This window comes from Carcharodon carcharias, chromosome 30 (assembly GCF_017639515.1).
Source record: "Carcharodon carcharias isolate sCarCar2 chromosome 30, sCarCar2.pri, whole genome shotgun sequence".
Classification (NCBI taxonomy): Eukaryota; Metazoa; Chordata; class Chondrichthyes; order Lamniformes; family Lamnidae; genus Carcharodon; species Carcharodon carcharias.
This window is the reverse complement of record NC_054496.1, coordinates 25543251-25563635: the sequence shown is the minus strand read 5'-3', so window position 1 is coordinate 25563635 and position 20385 is coordinate 25543251. Positions and strand designations below refer to the sequence as shown.

Genomic DNA, 20385 nt, shown 5'->3' with positions numbered 1-20385 from the left:
TTTCCTGACTGCTCCCCATAAAACTTGCTGAAAGAAAAAAATTCCTCCTCATGTCTGTTTTAACTGGGAGACCCCTTATTCTGAAACTGTACTCCCTGGTTTTAGATACTTTGATGAATGGAAACATATCCTCACATCTGCAAGCAATTCTCATCCTTGCTTTCAAATCCCTCCATGGCCTCGCCCCTCTCTAACTCTGTCATCTCCAGCTCCACAGCCCTCTGAGGTATCTGTGCTCCTCTAACTCTGGTATCCTAGATTTTCTTTGATCCATCACGGCACCTGTGCCTTCAGCTGCCTTGGTCCTAAGCTCTCCCTCCCGAAACCTCTCTGCCATGTTACCTCTTGCTCCTCCTTTAAGATGCTCCTTAAAACATGCCCCTTTGACCAAGATTCTTTTCCCAGCATCTGCGTCTACAGCTTTGCGTCAAATCTAGTCAAATCCTGTGGAGCACCTTGGAATGTTTTATTTATGTCAGAGGTGCTATATAAATGCAAGTTTGTTGTTGTTGACACAAAATTAAGACCATGGTGGTTTGCAGTGACCACCTAGGGGAAAATATTAACATTGGGTGATGCTGTAAAATGTTATGAACAGTTGCTCAAAATGGGTCATATTTCATTAACTGGCAATTGTGCACTCAGCCCCACTTTGCTTTCAATTGAAATCAATAGACAGGGTATATGATTCACTATTACCTGGTTTACACTAGCTCAAAGTTATAATATTGGAACAAAGTTCCTTGACTATCAACAGGACATGGAAATGGTGAGAATAAGAGCATGCATCAGTAGCTTATCACTTGTTTCATTTGTTGAAGACAGCAGGAGTAGGCCATTCAGCCCTTTGAGCAAGCTTCACAATTTAACTAGATCATGGCTGATCTTCCACCTCAACTCCACTTTCCTGTACTACCCTTAATGTCATTGGTAACTAGAAATCTATCGACCTCTGCTTCAAACATACCCAATGACTGAGCCTCCACAACCCTCTGTGGTAGAGAATTCCAAAGATTCACCACCCTCTGAGTGAAGAAATTCCTTCTCATCTTAGTCCTAGACGGCCTGCCCCCTATTCTGAGGCTCTGTCCCTGGTTCCAGATCTCCCAGCCAGGGGAAACATCCTTCTTGCATCCACCCTGTTGAGCCCTGTGGGAGTTTTGTACACTGGTAACGAACACAAAGTTGCATTATTCTCTGTGATAGACCATGACCTTTGTACCATCTGTTGTTGAGGATAGTACTAGCAGTTTGCTTAACATGGATTCCAGATTGGTGATGCCTTGATCAAACTCATCCAAATGGTGTTCCAATGTATTCCCAGTGGTCAAACCCCTTCATTCACCTCCATTGTCTAGAATCCCAGTGGACCAAAACCCTCCATTCACATCTTTTTTCTAAATTTATCCTTTCACGGGATGCGGGAGTCGCTGGCTAGGCCAACATATATTGCCCATCCCTAATGGCCATTGAGATTTGTACATTTTCTTACACTGCTGCTGGATGTGCACTCACTCACACTGACCCAAGCTGTTCAACCTTGGGGTGTAGTATCTCACTGCTTTATTTACTGATCTTGCATAAGTAGGTGTTGTAACATGCCTTTAAGGGATAGGAGCATGGCATCTCTAAAAGGGAAGTGTGTCATGAGATCCAGTCTTAGTTTCACTTTGGCCTGTGAGCAGAACACAGCACACATAGCTCTGCTGCTGCTGATGTCTTCAAGCTTCCTATCTTTGTATAAATGTTCCCATGTGTCTAGACTAAACACTTGTATCTTGCAGTCATCTCTATCACAGGAAGTTAACCATATTCCATATTGCCACCTATTGTCACTTAGCTCCCATGTTGTAATATACCTTTAAGGGATAGGAGCAAGACATCACTATAAAGGAAGTGTGTCATGTGATCCAGGTTTAGTTTCACTTTTGCTTTTAAGCAGGGCACACCTCAAGTGAGTCCAGGTATGTCCTGTATACAAAAAGTAGGACAAATCCAACCCAGCTAATTACTGCCCCATCAGTCTACTCTTGATCATCAGTAAAGTGATGGAAGGGACCATCAACAGTGCTATCAGGTGGCATTTGCTTAGCAATAGCTGCTCACTGACGTTTAATTTGAGTTCTGCCAGAGGCACTCAGCTCCTGACCTCATTACAGCCTTGATTCAAACATGGACTAAAGTGCTGAACTCTAGAGGTGGGATGAGAGTGGCTGCCCTTGACATTAAGGCAGCAATTGACCAAATATGGCATCAAGAAGCTCTAGCAAAACTGGAATCAATGAGAATCAGGGGGGAAACTCTCCCCTGGGTTGGAGTCATATCTAGTACAAAGGAAGATGGTTGTGGTTGTTGGAGGTCAATCATTTCAGCTCCAGGACATCACTGCAGGAGTTCCTCAGGGTAGTGTCCTCGGCCCAACCTTCTTCAGCTGCTTCATCAATGACCTTCCTTCCATTATAAGGTCAGAAGTGGGGTTGTTCGCTGATGATTGCACAATGTTCAGTGCCAATTTGTGACTCCTCAGATACTGAAGCAGTCCATATCCAAATGCAGCAAGACCTGGACAATATCCAGGCTTGGGGTGACAAGTGGCAAGTAATATTTGCGACACACAAGTGCCAGGCAATGACCATCTCCCACAAGAAAGAATCTAACCCTTGCCCTTTGACATTAAATGGCATTACCATCGCTGAATCCCTACCATCAACATCCTGGGTGTTACCATTGGTCAGAAACAGAACTGGACTAGCCAAGTAAATACTGTGGCTACAATAGCAGGTCAGAGGCTAGGGATCCTGTGGCAAATAACTCAACTCTTGACTCCCCAAAGGCTGTCCACCATCTACAAGGCACAAGTCAAGAGTGTGATGGAATACTATTCAGTTGCCCGGGTGAGTGCAGCTCCAACAACACTCAAGAAGCTTGACACCGTCCAGGACAAAGCAGCCTGCTTGATTGGCACCCCATCCACAAACATTCACTCCCTCCACCACTGACGCATAGTAGCAGCAGGGTGTACCATCTATAAGGTGCACTGCAGGAACTCCCCAATTCTTCTTAGACAGCACCTTCCACACCCACAACCGCTACCATCTAGAAGGACAAGGACAGGAGATAGATGGGAACGCCACCATTTGGAAGTTCCCCTTCAAGTCACTCACCATCCTGACTTGGAAATATATCGTCGTTCCTTCACTGTCATTGGGTCAAAATCCTGTAACTCCCTCCTTAACAGCACTCTGGGTGTACCTACACCACATGGACTGCAGCGATTCAAGAAGGCAGCTCACCACCACCTTCTCAAGGGCAATTAGGGATGGGCAATAAATGCTGGCCTACCCTATGAAGCCCACATCCCTTGAACAAATAAAAAAAACCACATACACACAAGGCTCTGCTGATGATGATGTCTTCAAGCTTTCTACCTTTGTATAAATGAACCCACAGCATGTTTATACAATCCTTTATGAGTGATTGGTGCCTTTATATTGTTATAAAAACTTGACAGAAGGCACTTGTTAACCCATCAAATCAGGGACCAGCAGCTTCACCGTAGCTAGACACACGTAGAAATACTTCAAAATTGATACCTTGATTGTCAAATATACATGTCATTACCAACAGAATTAACTTGTATTGACAACTGACAATTTAAAGAGATTGTGGCTTTTTTCCTTTGTTGACTGACTTGATGCAGTGATGTGCATCCCACTGAAATGGAACCAGTGCCACCTGGATGTGAAGATGTGACAACAAACTTCTCTTTCCGTGAAAAACAACAGCATTTGACAAGATGCCATTTTTACAAAGTATTTAGAGCACAGAAACACACTCAACCCAGCAGCTCCACGCTGTTGTTTATGCTTAACAGTCTCCTCCCACTACCTTCCCCATACTTTGTCAAGGTATCTGTTCTATTCCTTTCTCCCGGACGCGCTTATCCAGCTTCCCCTTAAAGGCTGTTTTTGTGAGGGCTACCTCCTGCCTTCCTCTCCTGAAAGTATTAACGTGATGGCATGGCGTCACCTTGGTGCCACGCACACATCGCTTGCTTTCAAAAAAAGCCTGTACAGCATTCATAGGTGATTCAACCCGAGCTCTATCCAGGCATGATCCTGCAGCTATCCGACATTCCCCCCCCCCCTCCCCCTCCCCCTTTCAGCAGAGATGGCCGGAGTGGGAACTCTGGATGATCTTCCAACTACGTGGGTTCTGCAACCAATCGTGGCACAACGATGCCTTGCTGAGGCAGCCAATCACAGTGCTATTACGCCTGGTTGAGGCAGCCAATCACGGTGCTAGTCAGCCTTGTCAGAACAGCTAATCACATTGCTAGTTGCCTTTTTTTCAACAGCAGCCAATTATGTTCTTACGCCTGGTTGAAGCAGCCTATCACAATGCTACTGTGCCTGGGCGTTGATAAGGTAGCCAGTGCCAGGGGAGATTGGGAATTGAATCTGGATTCTTTATGATTGGCTACTCATTGCCTCAGTGATTAGCGGGTGCAGTAGAAAGGGTGAACAGATGGGATTGCTAATGTATGACATAGATGATGATGTACCGCTGATACTAGTCAGTCATTCTATCTCTCTCTGTCTCTTTCTAGAGAGAGAGGTTGGAATCATGCCTAAGAGCTATGTGCCTACTCTATAAGCTGTTTTGAAGTAGTATTAATAAAGAAGTGTTAAGTGGTACCAGTGTATCTCTGTCTGAGAAACAAGTCCCATGCCTAGAGTCCAAGAGTCAAACCCAGAACATGGCAACAGTTCACAATAGGGGCCAGTACAATTAAAGAGCTAATTCTTCCACAATGCTCCCAACTGTGTTGTGAGTACAAGTGAATTGGACAGCAAGGCTGACCTATAAGAATGCCATTGGCACAGAAACAGAGAAACATGTGTCAGTCATTTAGCTCCTCAAGCCTGTTCCCCCATTCAATCAGATCATGGCTGATCTGTGAATTATATTTCTGGTAAACAAAAAAAACCTATCAATCTCAGATTTAAGATTAATATTTAATCTGGCATCAATTGCCATTTACTGCAGAGAGCTCCAAACTTCCACCACCCTTTTGTGTCTAGAAGGTCCAGAGCTTCTGATTTCCGGGGGTTCGTCTCCTAGAGGTACCCAGAAGATGTGCTGGGGGACCAGCCCATGCCCGGTAATCCCCATGCAAGGGCTGCACAAAAATTGCCTGGGAAGTTCAAACGTCCAATGGATAATTACCCTGTCTTGGGAGCCATCCGATACTCCGATTTAAATCACGGACTCCAGATGGTTCCAATACTCTTACCAGAACAGTTACCCAGGAAAGGTTAGAAGGATTAAAACCACTTTTAACTCCTGGGTTAGCTCCTGGGTTAACTCCTGGCCCCCCTACTGGCCTCTTTGACTACACCCCGACCCCTCCACTGGAACCCCCACCTCTGGCTACCTTGCACCCTCCTCGAGTGACCACCTGACACCCCTGACCCATCCTACACCCCCTAACCACCCCCCAATCTATCCTACGCCACCCTCCAGCCTAAAACCTCACCAACTTACTTTGCACAGCCACCTCCTCACTGACTTCTCAAACGTGGCTAAGACCTTTAAACTTAACTGCTTTATGGCAGCCAGTGCTGTAAAAAGCAGGGGCAAGGCTTCACTTTCCTCTATGCTGCTGCACTAGATTGAGAGGATTCCTGAACAGCTCTGCTGCATATCCCTTACCAGGTCCAAGTTGGAAGGTCAGGCGAGAAATGTGCAGCTCCTGACCAAGAGGGACCGGAGTAGCAATTTGACTGTGATTGCCACTTCTTGGAAATTCTGGCCTGAAGTGCTTCCTAATTATCCTCCTGGAAGATCTGGCTCTTATTTAGACTAAGCGCCCTAGTCCATGACCTCTCAAAAAGCAGAAATAGTTCTCTCTGTAACACCTCATCTGCTCCCCGTAATATCATGGAAATTATGAGCAAATCATTGCCTCAACCTCCAAAATTCCAGGGAACGTCCTTGAAGATTAAATTCAAAGAGTTTATGAGGAGCCTTACTTTCTTCTGGAGAGCGCAGTGAAAAATGAAGATGAACATTCCCTGGAAGGCGTTGAATGTTGTGAAGAGATAGGCCATCACCATGGACTCCTCATTGATAAACATCAGGCCAAAGGCCCAGGTGAGACCCAGCAGGAAAAGGAGAGCGATGGCACCCAAAGCCCAGGACCTAAAAGACAGCACAAAGAGGGATCAGTTAGTCTCTGTACACAGAAGAATGAGAGGCTTTTCATAAACGGGCAGGGAGAGGAGGTCTCAAAGCTCTGTAGTGACTTCAAGAGAAGGTGGTTATAAATTCAGCAAATGGAGATAGTCGCCTGGAAAGTGTTACCATTTTAATAGGTTGTTTAACCCCAAATGGAATGATGGAATACTCCCCACTTACCTGGATGAGTGCAGCTTGCACAATACTCAAGAAGCTCAACACCTTCTAGGACAAAGCAGGCCACTTGATTGGCACCACAGTCTCAAACATTCACTCCCTCCACCACCGATGCACAGTGGCAGCAGTATGTAACATCTACAAGATGCCCTGCAGCAACTCACCAAGGCTCCTTTGACAGCATCTTCCAAACCCATGACTTCTACCACCTTGAAGGACAAGGGCAGCAGATACATGGGAACACCACCACCTGCAAGTTCCTCTCCAAGCCACTCACCATCCTGACTTAGAAATATATCGCCGCTCCTTCACTGTCACTGGGTCAAAATCCTGGAACTCCCACCCTAACAGCACTCCTACACCACATGGACTGCAGTGGTTCAAGAAGGTAGCTCACCACCACCTTCCCAAGGGCAACTAGGGATGGGCAATAAATTCTGGCCCAGCCAGTGAAGCCCACATCCCATGAATGAATAAGAAAAAAAGGCACAGGGACTAGGGACACTTAACACCAGAATCATCTTTGCAAACACAATTCATGCTCAAAATTGATTTTGGCACATAAAGGGGTTACGGTACAGCAGCAGACCCCAAACCAGCATTGTAGGTGGAAGAGTCAGCTCGTTGCATTCCTGATCCTCATCTTCCCTTGTTGTCTAACCACTGGGTTGTATACGCTTCCCCATGGCTAAGGAAAGGCTTTGTGAGTGAAGACGGACTTTGTGAACCTGAAGGAGCAGTTACATGTGAAACAATAGCTGAATGGGTGAGGGAGTGACCCCTATGGTGAGCAGGGATTCAATGACATGCCCAGTGATTGAGAGGGCAGTCACATCCTTCTTTGGCCAATTGGATACTCACCTCAGAAGGCCCTTTGTAATGGTGCCATCCATCGTGCTCCCCATTTAAACCTCTTATTCAGTTACCCTTTGCTGGACTCTGTCTGTACAACAGCAGGTACAGTGGGGCACTTTTTGACTTTGCTTGATACTGTAAACTGGATGACAATGAGTTGGCGGGTCCCCTCAGTTTACACCTCTCCCCATTTTACTTCCGTTGAGATCAGCCAGGGCTCAGTGGGTAGCACTCCTGCCCCTGAGCCAGCAGGTTGTGGATTCAAGTCCCACTCCAGAGATGTGACTGCAAAATCCAGGCTGAAACTCCCAGTGCAGTACTGAGGGAGTGCTACACTGTCGGAGGTGCTGTCATTCAGGTGAGCTGTTAAGCTGCCACCACAATTGATCGTAAAAGATGCGACGGTGCTACTTTAAAGAGCTGCTAGGGGAATTCTCCATGGTGTTTTGGGCAATATTTAGCCCTCAACCAACCATGCTAAAACAGATGATCTGGTCATTATCAGATTGCTCTGTGTGGGAGTTTGCTGTGTGCAAATTGGCTGCCATGTTTTCTGCATTACAACAGTGACTACATTTCAAAAAGTATTTCATTGGCTGTAAATTTAAGGATGTCTTGAGGTCGTAAAAAGGTGCTATAGCAAATCATATAATTATTTTGTTTGAAGTTTGGTATTTAGAGTATAGAGTTACAAGGATACTTGAACTCAGCAGAGATAACTCACATGTTCCAAGAGGAACTTGGATGAGGGAAAGTAAGCTTAACTTTACTAGGGCTGCTGCCCAGTGTTGATAAGCCTACCTCAAAGTATGTGGGTAGACAACTCAAGCCCACAACGCATCTGTCCTTACATGAACACTCATGCTGATTGAGAATAGAAGGCTATAGGCAAGTAATGTACTGCATGTGGAGGAGGAATCTGTAACTGGTTGACCTTTTTTCTATACTTCCTCATGGAACAGAAACCCAATGTAGAATCTGAACTGCACCTCAAGTCACCATTGGAGAGACTGAATCTCCCAGTGGCCCACCAGGAGTGAAAGGTGGAACAGAGAAAGGGAAGAGAGAGCAGGCGGATAGACAGCCACACCAACCTCTGTACCCAGAGATAACCCTGTAAGCTCAGCGCCAACTGCACTGAACTTTTGCTTTGAGACGCGGACAATCGCGATTGGCTGATGGTGGATGGGTGGCCCAGCTGCTCTAGACAGAAAGGTGAGGACATCAGGAAAAGGACTCTAGCCCTGATGAGCCATCTTGATGTTAGCACCTCTAAAAAGGTTATTTCCCACCTGCTGACCTGTGACATTTTGTGTTACGGGTTCATGCTGTCAGCAGCGGTATCTGGGGCTGGGAGGGGGGAACGTGGAGCCTCACGCTGGATAGGAGACCAGGTGGCCTACCATGCCTGTGCTGGCTCTTTGAAAGAGCTGTGTAATTAGTCCCACTACCCTTGCTCTTCCCCCCAGAGCCTTTTCATGTATTGATCCAGTTCTCTTTTGAAAGTCACTGTTGAATCGACTTCACTGCTCTTTCAGACAGTGCATTCCAGATCGTAACAACTTGCCTAATCCTTCCCCCTATTGCTAATTACATTAAACCTGTGTCCTCTGGTTACTGATCCTCTTGTCAATGGAAACAGGCTCCCCTATCTATTCTATCAAGACTTTATAATTTGCAACACCTCTATTTAACCTCCCCTTAACTTTCGCTTCTCAAAGGACAGCAACTGCTGCTTTGCTAGTCCCTCCATGTAAATGAAGTTCCTCATCTCTGGTGCCAAAATGGTAAATCTTCTCTGCGCCCTCTCCAAAGGCCTTGATGGCCCAGAATTGGACATAATACTCCAGCTGATATACTTCTTGTGTTCTCTGATTCTCTTGGCCCACAGTGACTCACACATCAGACCCAGCAAGGGAAACGCTGCGATGGCTAGTACCACACAAAGGGGAGGCAGCTGAAAATATCAGACAACAGACGGCTAATAGCTGCACTAGGGTTGACATTGTAACACTAGAGCTTACTTGAGAAATGGTTTGTTGTCCTCATATCTACAGAAGCAAAGAAAAGAGGTTCCATTAGAATAAGCACCAGTGTCGGGAGATCACATCAACACTTTCATAATGGCTCTGTGTAACCCAAGGCTCAACAGTCAGCACCCAACTCCAGGAAGCCGCACAATTACTAACTCCAGTGTTAAACATCTGTCCAACAAATGTTTCTGTGTGATGTAGCAGGTCACAGGAGGCTCGGAAGGATGAAACTCCCCACGCCATTGTGCATTATACAGATGAAGGCACTTGCAATCCTTGAGGATATGCGCATCTGCTACTGGAGAAAGGGATAAAACCCAGGCTCACAGCTGGCAATGTTGGGGTGAGATGCAACTCCCGCGTGCTCCTACGTCCTCGCTATAACAGCGGAGCACATATTTGATAGGACAGGCTGTGCTGAGGTTGGATTCAATAGGAATTTCCACCCAGAAACAGCCCGTTCGGCTTAACTGGTCCATGCTGGTGTTTATGCTCCACATGAGCCTCATCCCGCACCTACTTCACCTCACCCCCTTGGCACCCTCCCTCCCTTTCTCCCACATATGTTTATGAAGCTGACCCTTAAATGTATCTATGCTATTCACCTCAATACTCCTTGTGGTTTCACATGCTGAACACTCTCTGGGTAAAGATGTTTCCATCCTGGATTTACTGGTAACTATCATAGAACCATAGAAAAGTTACAGCACAGAAAGAGGCCATTTGGCCCATCTTGTCCATGTCAGCCCGAGGACACCCAGGTGCCCTTTCTCTTTGTTAATCTTTAAAAGTTTCCCAATCTTCCAGCCTGCCACTGACCTTTGCAATTTGGTATGCCTTTTGTATTATCTTTAACTTCCTTGCTTAACCATGGATGCTTTTTCCCCCTCTTACCATCTTTCTTCCTCTTTGGAATATATTTTCCTTGGAAGGAATTGAATATCTCCTTAAATATCTGCCACTGTTCATCAACTGTCCTACCTTGTAGTTTTCTATATTAGGTTTATGGGCCCTAGTTCAGCTTGCGCCTAAAAATGGAAACCCCTGCTCTATGCCTACCCTGACAAACACTTCTGTCAAGCCCTCCATCAGGTTACCCTGCTGCCTTTTCTTTTCTAGAGAATACAGCTCCTAATTTACTCCCCCCACTCCCAGCTCTTCCCAACACATTTCCCAAGGGAAAGGCAGGCCCTGGTGGATATGCAGCATCTGGGATTCATATTCCAGGAAATCCGCAGCTGCTGGTGGTTACACAGTCTCCAGGTTCTCTAGACTAAGAGATATGCAACCCCTGGGGGTTTTAATAGTCCTAGAATCATAAAACACAGAAGGAGGCCATTCAGCCCATTGTGCCTGTTTTGGCTCTTTGAAAGGGTTATCCAGTTAGAATCATTACCGCCCCTCTTTCCCCATAGCCCTGCAAAACTTTCTTTTCCAAGTATTTATCCAATGGCCTTTTGAAAGTTACTATTGTTAATCTGCTTCCACTGCCCTTTCAGGCAGCGTGTTCCTGATCACAACTCGCTGTGGGATTTTTTTTTCCCTCTCACCTCCCCTCTGGGTCTTTTGCCACTTACCTTAAATGTTCTGATTACTGACTCTACCGCCAATGGAAACAGTTTCTACTTATTCATTCCATCAAAAACCTTCACCTCTATCAAGTCTCCTGTAATCTCTGCTCTAAAGAGAACCATTCCAGCTCCTCCATATTACTGAAGTCCCATATTCCTGGTACCATTCTGCACCCCCTACAAGGGACACTGACATCCATGCTAAAATGTGATACCCAGACTTGGACTCAATAGTCCAGCGAGGGTTTAACCAGTGATTTAGAAAGATTTCACATAATAAGGTTAAGGATAAACAGTTTGGGATTTATGAACCTGGGAGATACGCAGTCTCTGGGTTAATAAGTCCATCAGATACTGAGCCCATGGAGGGATACACAGTCTCCAGGATACAAAGCCCAGGACATATGCAGTCCTTGAGTGCACACAGCCCCCTCAGTGTGATTAGTTTGATGCTTCTCAGTCCCTGGCACTGTTTGTGGTCATGAAAGTTAGGTGAGTTAACGACTGTTCCATGGATTCACTAGCCTGCTGCTTTTCAATAAAATATAATCTAAACCACAAGAAGCAGGGAGTGGTGGGGTGGGGAGTGGTGGAGGTTGGTCTGGGTCAGCACAGTATTCTTTTACTCCTGACACCTGGGTTCACATCCAGCCCAGAGACGCTTTGAGGGAATTAAGTATGAGGAGTCTGAGCAGTGTCAATCTGATGCACCATAAATATCGATAGCACAAGAGAGGTCTCACAGAAGCAGGAGGAAGACTGATCTTCTGAAATTAGGGTTAGACATTATTGGGACAGTGCTGTACCTGTCCTGGGAGTGTTTGATAGGGACAGTGTAGAGGGAGCTTTACTCTGTATCTAACCCCGTGCTGTACCTGTCCTGGGAGTGTTTGATAGGGACAGTGTAGAGGGAGCTTTACTCTGTATCTAACCCCGTGCTGTACCTGTCCGAGGAGCGTTTGATGGGAATAGTGTAGAGGGAGCTTTACGCTGTACCTAACCCCGTGCTGTACCTGTACGAGGAGCGTTTGATGGGAATAGTGTAGAGGGAGCTTTACTCTGTATCTAACCCCGTGCTGTACCTGCCCTGGGAGTGTTTGATGGGGGCAGTGTAGAGGGAGCTTTACTCTGTATCTAACCCGGTGCTGTACCTGTCCTGTGAGTGTTTGAGAGGGACAGTTTAGAGGGAGCTTTGCTCTGTATCTAACCCCGTTCTGTACATGCCCTGGGAATGTTTGATGGGACATTGTAGAGGGAGCTTTACTCTGTATCTAACCCCGTGCTGTACCTGCCCGAGGAGCGTTTGATGGGAACAGTGTAGAGGGAGCTTTATTTTGTATCTAACCCCATGCTGTACCTGTCCTGGGAGTGTTTGATGGGGTCAGTGTAGAGGGAGCTTTACTCTGTATCTAACCCCATGCTGTACCTATCCTGGGATTGTTTGATGGGGACAGTGTAGAAGGAGCTTTACTCTGTATCTAACCCTGTGCTATACCTGCCCTGGGAGCATTTGATGGGGACAGTATAGAGGGAGCTTTACTTTGTATCTAACCCTATGCTATACCTGCCCTGGGAGTGTTTGATGGGGACAGTGTAGAGGGAGCTTTACTCTGTATCTAACCCCATGCTGTACCTATCCTGGGATTGTTTGATGGGGACAGTGTAGAAGGAGCTTTACTCTGTATCTAACCCTGTGCTATACCTGCCCTGGGAGCGTTTGATGGGGACAGTGTAGAGGGAGCTTTACTTTGTATCTAACCCTATGCTGTACCTGTCCTGGGAGCGATTGATGGGGACAGTGTAGAGGGAGCTTTACTCTGTATCTAACTCTGTGCTGTACCTGCCCTGGGAGTGTTTGTTGGGGACAGTGCAGGGGGAGCTTTACTCTGTATCTAACCCCTGCGCTGGACCTGCCCTGGGAGTATTTGATGTTAACACTGGACACAAAAGTGAGAAAAGTTTTCCTCGTTTAACATAATGCTTATAGGAGAAAGTACATTTTGATAAGTAAAGCATTGAATAAGGATCAGAAAAATGACAAAGTTCAACCAATTTAAGATCGAAAGTAAAATTTCTTTTGAATTGTTAGCGATCCCTTTTTGTTAAAACAATGGAGAAACCCTCAATCCTGTTCAACCTGTGAGATAAATCCATTGGAACAGCTCATCAATAAAAAAAGGGTGTACTATGGTATTGTTTAAGGTGCGCGGTCAACTTTTAATTGCTCACCATTGTTCAAACAGACCTGTGAACCTGGAGTCTTTGCTGGATAGGCACTCAAAGCAGGTATCTGCACTCCGACTGTAGCCTAGGACCTGTTCTGAGCTGTGAAAGTGAGGCAGAGAGAAAGCCTACAGGAAGCCCAGGTACATAATAACCACCCCAGAAGGAAAAACTAGTTCAGACCAGTATTCTTATTTCCCGGTTTTTACTGGTGTTCCATTTTAAGGTACACGAGACCAGTTTGGACCAGTGCTCTTATTTCCCAGTTTTTACTGTTTTTTCCTTCTGGGACAGTCATCCACTTCCCAAATCTGTGACATCCGTGGCTGTGGTGTTTACCCTTAACAGGATGCATGTCGGCAACTCGCCATTCCGGGAGGTCCCCTGGGTCCAGTTCTGGATTCCCAGAAGGGAAAAACAGTTCAGGCCAGTATTCTTATTTCCCAGTTTTTACTGGTGTTCCAATTTAAGGTATACAAGACCAGTTTGGACCAGTACTCTTATTTCCAGTTTTTAACTGGTGTTCCAACTTAAGGTATACAAGACCAGTTCGGATCGGTACTCTTATTTCCAGTTTTTAACTGGTGTTCCAAATTAAGGTATACAAAACCAGTTCAGACTGGTCAGTCACCAAAAAGTGAAAGGAAGGGACAGAGTGTGTGAATGCCATATTGCACCAAGGAATCATATAAGAGCAGGGAAAATTGACAATAGGGTGAACTATCTGAATGCGAGTAGCATTCAGAATAAAACGAATGAGTTAACAGCGCAAATAGAGATAAATAGGTATGATTTGGTGGCAATTACTGAGACGTGGTTACAGGGAGAACAGGTTTGGGAGTTGAATATCCAAGGATACTCAGTGTTTTGGAAGGATAGGCAGGAAGGAAAAGGAGGTGGTGTAGCTTTGTTAGTGTAGGAAGAGATCAGTGCTATAGTGAGGAATGATATAGGCACTGGAGAGTATGACGTCGAATCAATCTGGGTCGAAATAAGAAATAGCAAGGGAAAGAAGTCCCTGGTGGGAGTAATTTATAGGTCCCCAAACAGTAGTTCAGCAGTAGGGCACAGTATAAACCAGGAAATACTGGGAGCACGTAAGAAAGGCAAGGCAATAATCATGGGTGATTTTAATATGCATATAGACTGGACTAATCAAATTGGCAATGGTAGCCTCGAGGGAGAGTTCGTAGAGTGTATTAGAGATTATTTCTTGGAGCAGTATGTTGTGGAACCAGCTAGGGAGCAGGCTATTCTGGATTTGCTTTTGTGTAATGAGATGGGATTAATTAATGATCTCATAGTAAAGAATCCTCTAGGGAAGAGTGATCATAGCATGCTAGAATTTCAAGTTCAGTTTGAGAGTGAGAAGCTTGAGTCCCACACTAGTGTTCTGGAGTTAAACAAAGGTAACTACATAGGCATGAGGACAGATTTGGCCCTAGTGGACTGGGCAGGAAGACTACAAGGTAGGACAGTTGATGAACAGTGGCAGATATTTAAGGAGATATTCAATTCCTCCCAAGTAAAATATATTCCAAAGAGGAAGAAAGAAGGTAACAGGGGGGGAAAAGCATCCATGGCTAAGCAAAGAAGTTAAAGATAACATAAAAGGCATACCGAATTGCAAAGGTCAGTGGCAGGCTGGAAGATTGGGAAACTTTTAAAGATCAACAAAGGGAAAGGGCACCTGGGTGTCCTCGGGCTGGCATGGACAGGATGGGCTGAATGGCCTCCTTCTGTGCTGTAACTTTTCTATGGTTCTATGGTTACTAAAAAAGTAATAAAAAGAGCAAAGGTAAATTATGAAAGAAAACTAGCGCACAATGTAAAAACTGATAGCAAAAGCTTCTACAAGTATATAAAAGGAAAGAGAGTAGCTAAAGTGAATGTTGGTCCCTTGGAAGATGAGACTGGGGCGTTAAAAATGGGGAACGCAGAAATGGAAGAAACACGTAATCAATATTTTGCCTCAGTTTTCACGGTGGAGGACACTAGTACCACCCCAATAGTAACAGGTAGTGCAGAGGGTATAGAGAAGGAGGAACTTAGAACAATCACCATCACTAAGAGAAAAAGTACTGAGCAAACTATTGGGATTAAAGTGTGACAAGTCCCCAGGACCTGATGACCCACATCCCAGGGTCTTAAAGGAAGTGGCAGTGGAGATAGTGGATGCATTGGCTATAATATTCCAAAATTCCCTGGATCCTGGAAAGGTTCCAGTGGATTGGAAAAATGCTAATATAATGTGCTTATTCAAAAAGTAGGGGAGGCAGAAAGTAGGAAACTATAGACCAATTAGTTTAATGCCTGTTGTTGGGAAATTATTGGAATCCATTATGAAGGAAGTAGTAATGGGGCATTTGGAAAGTCAAAATGCAATCCAGCAGAGTCAGCATGGTTTTATGAAGAGTAAATCATGTTTGACTAATTTGCTAGGGTTCTTTGAAGATGTGACAAGCAAGTGGGTCACGAGGATCCTGTAGATGTAGTATATCTGGACTTCCAGAAGGCCTTTGATAAGGTGCCGCACAAAAGATTAATACACAAGATAAGATCGCACAGAGTGAGGGGTAATACATTAGCTTGGGTAGACAATTGGCTAAGAACAGAAGGCAGAGAGTCGGGATAAATGGGTCTTTTTCTGGATGGCAAGCTATAACTAGTGGGGTGCCACAGGGTTCGGTCCTTGGGCCCCAACTATTTACAATCTATATTAATGACTTAGATTCAGGGATAGAAGGTACTATAGCTAAATTTGCAGATGACACCAAAATAGGTGGGAAAGTAAGTTGCAATGAAGAAATAAGAAATTTACAAATGGATATGGACAGGTTAGGTGAATGGGCCAAAATTTGGCAGATGGAGTTTAACATGGATAATTGTCAGGTTATCCATTTTGGTCGGAAGAATATAAGGGTGACTTATTATTTAAATGGAGAGAAACTTCAGAATACTTCAGTGCAGAGGTATTTGGGTGTCCTCGTGCATGAATCACTGAAAGCTAGTATGCAGGTACAGCAGGTAATAAGGAAGGCAAATGGAATTTTGACATTTATTGCTAAAGGAATAGATTATAAATATGGGAAAGTGTTGTTGCAACTGTACAAGGCATTGGTGAGACCGCACCTGGAGTACTGTGCACAGTTTTGGTCCCCTTACTTGAAGCAGGAGTTGCATTGGAATTCAGAGGAGGTTCACTGGATTGATTTCAGAGATGCGGGTCTTGTCTTATGAGGGGAGGTTGAGCAGTTTAGGCCTATACTCGCTAGAGTCTAGAAGGATGAGAGAAGATCTAATTGAGGTATATAAGATGCTAAAGGGGTTCGACAAAGTTGATGTGGAGCAGATGTTTCCCATTGTGGGCATTCTAGAACAAGAGGCCATAGTTTTAGGCTAATGGGTGGTAGATTTAAATCAGAGATGAGGAGTAATTACTTTTCTCAAAGGGCCTGTGGAATTCACTACCTCAGAGTGTAGTGGATGCAGGAATGCTGAATAAATTTGAGGAGATAGACAAATTTTTAATTAGTAATGGATTGAAAGGTTAAAGGGCGGGAAATTGGAGTTGAAGCCGAAATGAGATCAGCCATGTTTGTATTGAATGGTGGGGCAGACTCGAGGGGCTGAATTGCCTACTCCTGCTCCTAGTTCTTATGTTCTTATGTTAGACCAGTATTCTTATTTCCAGTGTTTACTGGTGTTCCAATTTAAAGTATACAAGACCAGTTCGGACCAGTATTCTATTTCCAGTTTTTACTGGTATTCCAATTTAAGGTATACAAGACCAGTTCGGACCAGTATTCCTCGTTCCAGTTTTTACTGTTGTTTTCCTTCTGGGTTGAGAAATGTTGGGCATTTACTAGGTCTGGGCATCTCTGGGTCACGTGTCCTGGTGTTATTGGATCACGTGTTTCAGGCGTAACTTAGTCACTTGTCCATGTGTAAATGAGTCACATGCCTGCGTTGAATTGCATCCCATACCTGGGTGTAATTAGGTCAAAATCCTGGAACTCCCCAGTACTGCTGGAGCACCTTCATCGCATGGTTGAAGAAGGTGGCTCACCACCACCTTCCCAAGGGTAACTAGGGAAGAGCGATAAATACCGGCCTTGCCAGAAATTAATAAACAGAATTTACCTGCAAGTAGCTCGCTGCATTGTGGGGGTGACTATCCAGCTAAAACTTGCCTGATCCCATCATGTTGCTGTACGCAATTTCCTCAGTCCATGGAAATGAAGAGGAGGTGAGTTTAAAAAAATGGCTCACCCCTAATGTTGAGTTCAACACCTCAGCCACTAATGCCCTGGTGCCTGTCCACTTTATCATTTATATACCTATCACCCATGGCAATGGGGTTAACATAGGATTTATCTTACAGCAGGAAAGGTTAAAGGGAGATTTAAAAGAGATATTGCTCGGAGTTTTGATAGAATAGAGAGGGAGAAAAATGTTTCCATTGGCAGAGAGCCTGGTAGCCGAAGGGAAGTGATTTACAGATAATTGGCAGAAGAATCAAAGGGGATGTGATGGGGAAAGGGTTTTTAAGCTGTGAGTTACACTGATCTGGAATGCATTGTCTGAAAGGGCGGTGGAAGCAGATTCAGTCATAACTTTCAAAAGGGAATTGGATAAATACTTGAAAAGGATGCAAAATGCAAGGCTGTGGGGATAATTGATGGGGCTAATCGAATAGCTCTTTCAAAGAGCCAGCACAGACACAATGGGCTGAATAGCCTCCTGCTGTGCTGTAAGGTTCTAAGTGATTTCCCATAGTGTGAAGTGGCAAAGGCCCCATTGGGTTACACAGACACATTCAGCACAGAAGACCCAGCAATTATAAATAGCAGCAATTGCAATGGAGTGAAATGTTAAAATTTGCATTGCAGCAACACATCAGCAAAAGTGCCACTCAACAAACATAGCCAAGCATCTGAGCAGCTTAAACCTGGGACTTCTTTTCCAGTGCAACTCTTTAAGGCTTTTTGAAAAAAATGTCACATTTTCATTTCCAATAGATTTCTTCACCACAAACTGACGAAAGGCGAGAGTTTCCACACCTGCCTGCAGCCTGGGACTGCCTGGTCCTGCAGCAAGTCAATGGACTTCTGGCTGGGGTGCTGCCTCGTGCCCCTCCCGGTGGGTCCCGCCCGTGAAGGGGGCCGGAAAATCCCGGCCTAAATCCTCTCCCAGACCCAGGGGAAACAAGGACCTGTCTGTTCCTCCACGCACTGACCTCCTGCATACACCTCTCTGGACTGCACGCCTTCACATGCACACTCATGCCCACAAACATGCCTGCACACAGATACACGCCCAAGCAGCGGGATATTTGTGCTCGGCTCCATTATCCAGGAAGTATCTCTCCAAAGGATATTGTTGGTGTGATGTGCCTGTGAAAAAGTGCAATATTCTGGTCATTTTTTAAAATTCTTTTTGATAGGATGTGGGTGTTGCCCATCCCTAATTGCCCTTGAGTAGCTAGCAAGGCCATTTCAGAGGGCAGTTAACAATCAACCATATTGCTGTGGGGGTCTAGAGTCACATGTAGGCCAGACCAGGTAAGGACAACAGATTTTCTTTGATGATTTGATGAATTGATGATCGTCGTTATGGTCACCATCACTGGGACTAGCTTTATAATTCCCAATTCCAGCTGTCATGGTGAGATTTTAACCCATGTCTCCAGAGCATTAGCCTGGGCCTCTAGATTACTAGTCCATTGACTTTACCACTACACCACTGGAGCTAACATAAAGGTGGACACTAGAAAAAAATAAAAGCTGACAGGTTGTTATAAATACCCAAATGATCATATGATGGCCATCATGGAAGGGAGCCTCTCAGTCTAACCAGGATGGACTCCACGTGACTCCGGTCCCACACTATGTGGGCGGCTCTTAGTGCCGTCAAAGATGACCCACTAGCCAGTCAGTTTTCAGAGCAACCAGGAATGGACATTAAACGTGACCTTGTCTCTCTCTCTCTCTCCTGCTTCTGTTTTTCTCTGTCTCTGCTAGCCTGTTACTGTTGTAGTTCTGTTTCTCTCTCAGTATTGCTGTGTCTCTGACCACCTGGCTGCCCACACACCTTTGTATCTCTGTCTTTCTGTCTGTCTGCAATATGATGGGCCGTGCTGAGGGCTGGTTGGCTTTACCTACCCAGCTCAATCAAATTGCACTTAGTTGTGCAATCTCATCATTTCTGCGTGTAATGGTGTGTATACACAGATCTCTACACACTCACCTGAACACACACACACACTCCACACAAACACACACACACTCAACAAACACTAATCCATAGATGTACACAGGCACACACACAAGCAAACACACACACACGTGCACACACACTCTCACACATGCACACACATGTATACTCAACACTCGTGCACACACACACACATGTACATACACACACACTCACGCACACATACACATGTCACACATTGAACACACACAGACACACACACACGCAGATACACACACTCAATACCCACACATGCACACAGACACACACACACAACACTTACACATACACACACATTACACACTAAGTGCACACACACACACACACACACACACAGACACACACAGCCCGCCCCCGCCCTCCCACAATCTCCCACTCTCAGCCTCAATCTATCTAGAATGCAGTTTCCCAAAAGCCAGTGAACACGTAGACCATGAACCTGGATTGGTTGCTGGCCATTGTACAGTAGAAGTATTGATCAGAGCACGCCAGGAATCAGCCATTATGCATCCATAACCAAGGACTAAGGTGTGGCTGGAAATGGTGGATAATCTGGAAATTTTTATATTATCCTGTATTAGATTCAAAGAGCACAGGTGACCCATCTTGCCAGTCACATGACAGTGCTGGGGACAAACATTCCTGAGATGCTTACAGCCAGCTTCAGGAAACTGGGAGCAAGTGGGAATAACTGATTGACTTAGCCTTCCTCCCAGTGTGGAAAATGCTAACAGACTCCTCAAACACTGGGTTGGTAAAATAGGTAGACTTTTGGCAAATCAGGTAGTGGTTTGGTAACCCAGGCAGCAGGTTGGTAAAATGAGCAGTGGTTTGGTAAAATGGGTAGAGGTTTGGTAACCCAGGTAGCAGGTTGGTAAAATGGGTGGTGGTTTGGTATTGCCAGCTAACACTGGGCACTGTTCCACCCTTTCCCCTGAAAAATGCAACAGTGAGCGTGGTTCGACAGGGGCAGGTGACACCCAGGGCGGGATTTTCCAGCAGGATCTTTTGGGCACGCCGAAGTCAATGGA

The 20385-nt window shown here is 45.3% G+C and overlaps 1 protein-coding gene across 1 annotated transcript in view; it reads right to left on the bottom strand.

Moving 5' to 3' along the window:
- Positions 1–20385, bottom strand: part of LOC121271227 (adhesion G protein-coupled receptor L1-like) — a 1693562-nt gene that overhangs the window by 15347 nt on the left and 1657830 nt on the right. Inside the window, exons 20-21 of the mRNA XM_041177054.1 lie at positions 9297–9323; positions 6036–6204 (exon numbers count right to left, since the gene is read on the bottom strand). Coding sequence (XP_041032988.1) covers positions 6036–6204; positions 9297–9323 — 196 coding nt within the window. The remainder of the gene's footprint in view (positions 1–6035; positions 6205–9296; positions 9324–20385) is intronic.